Genomic DNA, 2,922 nt, shown 5'->3' with positions numbered 1-2,922 from the left:
ACAAAATATCCCATGCGACAAAATATCCCGCGACAAAATATCCCATGGCAAAATATCCCGCGACAAAATATCCCCTGGCAAAATATCTCACGACAAAATATCCCTAAGATGCAGAAAGGTGAACATATGCACAGCAACTTATAGTTTAACTTTTAATTAAATACATAAACATTAATATTTCGGGACTACCGCACCTCCTCCGAAAGCACGGATGGGGGGGTGTGCGTGAACCTCGGTTCGCGTGGAAAGTGTATGCGTGAACTATTTCGGGACTACCGCACCTCCCCCGAAAGCACGGGGGGGTGTGCGTGAACCTCGGTTCGCGTGGAAAGTGTATGCGTGAACTATTTAAAATTAATTCGGCGCCACGATACTTATCGCTTAAAGATTAAATTAGATCTAACTCCCTAGGGGCCTGCAGGCAGAACAACCAATCAGCGCCGCGGAACGCGGCGCTTAAAGTTTAAATTTGATCTAATTCCCTAGGGGCTTGAAGAACAACCAATCGGCGCCGCGATATACGCGGCGCTAAAAAATTTAAATTAAATATAACTCGCAAGCCTGCAGAAGAACAAATCGGCGCCACGATACGTGGCGCTTAAAATTTAAATTAAATATAACTCTCGCGAGCCTGCAGAATAACAACTTAATATTTAGGGTTGGTTTATAATAGCCGTAACCGTTGATTTAAGCCGTAATCTTTAAGAAATTGACCAATCACAGTCGATTATTCTTCTCACATTCGACTGTGATTGGTCAATTTCTTAAAGATTACGGCTTAAATCAACGGTTATGGCTATTATAAATCAACCCTTACTTTTTCTTTTGCTCACTTTATCAGTTATAACACACAGTATGTATAGTTATACTGTGGTCATATGTCATAAATTGACATATAGGCTGCGTTCCTTTTGGGCGCTCACGCGCTGTAAGCATTGCTCTATCTTCGTTTGATATTCGATGTGCAACGAAGATAGAATGATGCTTACAGCGCGTGTGAGCGCGTGAGCGCCCAAAAGGAACGCACCCATAGTCTGAATTCGGGAAGCGCGCTATTAGCGCTATTTGCTTATTCTATCCTTGTTTTACACCGGATGAGCGATAAAGATAGAATAATGCACGAGCGCTAATGGCCTAGTTTACACCGATCTCTTGATACGCGTATCAAATAGTATATTTGAACTGATCAGCCAATAATCAGACTTATTTACTAGTTATTTACTATTTAATACGCGTATCAAGTGATCGATGTAAACTAGGTCAATAGCGCGCTCCCCGAACGCAGCTTAATGCCCGTATCACATTAGCGCGTGGCACGTGTGTCTACGTTTGCGTTTACGTCTCTTGACCACGCAGAAAGTAGCTGCTGGCTATTGCGATTCGCGCGTTCCGTTCTGGCGTGGTCAAAGTCAAAAGACGTAGACGCAAAACGTAAACGCACGCGCCACGCGCTAGTGTGATACGGGCATAAGTATGCATATGTTTCGAATTTACGCACGGAACATGCGCATGTGGCCACAGAGCTGTGACAGAGCATGCGCATGTGGCCGCGGGGCATGTTTGTGGTCGCTACGTCACGTGTCGGTATGACAGGATTCCTAACCTGAGAGCAACGTCAAAACGCTAAACATCTCGCTTCGCAGGGCAGACCGCCGCATTTTTCTGCCAGATTCTTTCGTTTCGTCGTCAAAACTCGTCGTCGGAGCATACGTTTATTGATATTATAGATGCAGCGCGTATTCCAAGTACGTACCGAAAATAATTTATCGTACAAAATTCATTTTGCAAGTATTAAGCATAAGCAAAATACACGTCAAAATTTACAAGGAACATGAGTTTTAAGACAACTAAGGAAGTTATAGAAGACGGAGACCGTGTTATCTTATATTTAAGTCCAAGCAACATGCATTCTCTGGAAGTAAAAGCGAAACGTTCTAACAAGAAGGGTGAAATCATAGATAACATGTTCCACACTACGTATGGTGCCGTGAGAGTTGTTTCGCTCATCGGACAAAAGTATGGTTCGAAAGTGGAGTTGTCTCGAGGCTGGGCATATGTGTTGCAGCCAACGCCAGAACTCTGGACGCTGACACTGCCGCATAGAACTCAGATTATCTATAGTCCAGATTCAAGTCTCATTATACATTTAATGGAGCTTCGGCCAGGAAGTATAATCATCGAAACAGGTATGTATCGTATGATTTTATGTTAGAAACTGACACGCGTCGTCTTTTCATACGTTATTTTAGGTACTGGCAGTGGTTCTTTATCTCACTCATTAATTCGAGCGATACGTCCGAGTGGTCATTTGTATACCTTTGATTTTCATGGACAACGTGTATCTATCGCTGAAACAGAATTTAAGAAGCATGGTTTGAATACGTTTGTAACTTTGAAGGAAAGAGATGTTTGCTTAGAAGGATTTGGAGAAGAGTTAAAACACAAAATTGATGCAGTGTTCCTAGATCTTCCACATCCGTGGTTAGCGATAGAACACGCTACTGTTGCTTTAAAACAAACAGGTGATTTTTTTTCCTAATTTTATTTCTTGCGTGTGAAAAATTTTTCATTGGTAGTGTGTGAATATTTTCTCAAGACACGCATCTTGAAATCTGCATAAAGATACATAAATGGACTAGACCGTCCGATTAAAAGATGTGACACGTGTGTATCGCGTAGAGTTGCATTCGTTCGTGTAGTACGCGTCGTGATGTATAACACGTTTTATTCGATAGGTGGAAAACTCTGTTTTTTTTCTCCTTGCATTGAACAAGTTCAACGTACTTGCGCAAAACTGATTTCTAAAGGATTTATAGACGTACACACGTACGAATGTTTGCAAAGAGAAATGAATGTTCAATACAGATCTCTACCGATATTAGATTTGGAATGTTTAAAATACAAGGTATGTTGGTATATTTT

The 2,922-nt window shown here is 41.6% G+C and overlaps 1 protein-coding gene across 1 annotated transcript; it reads left to right on the top strand.

Moving 5' to 3' along the window:
• Nucleotides 1–1,548: 1,548 nt before the first annotated feature.
• LOC112460241 (tRNA (adenine(58)-N(1))-methyltransferase catalytic subunit TRMT61A) lies at nt 1,549–2,913 on the top strand (the record flags this gene model as incomplete). Its single annotated transcript, XM_025024844.1, has 3 exons — nt 1,549–2,186; nt 2,358–2,522; nt 2,736–2,913. Coding segments are annotated over exons 1-3 (698 nt in total), but the record flags the coding sequence as incomplete, so codon positions are not given.
• Nucleotides 2,914–2,922: the final 9 nt, after the last annotated feature.

This window comes from Temnothorax curvispinosus, unplaced genomic scaffold (assembly GCF_003070985.1).
Source record: "Temnothorax curvispinosus isolate PA1 unplaced genomic scaffold, ASM307098v1 QBEX01010427.1, whole genome shotgun sequence".
Lineage (NCBI taxonomy): Eukaryota > Metazoa > Arthropoda > Insecta > Hymenoptera > Formicidae > Temnothorax > Temnothorax curvispinosus.
This window is presented reverse-complemented; position numbering and strand designations above follow the sequence as displayed.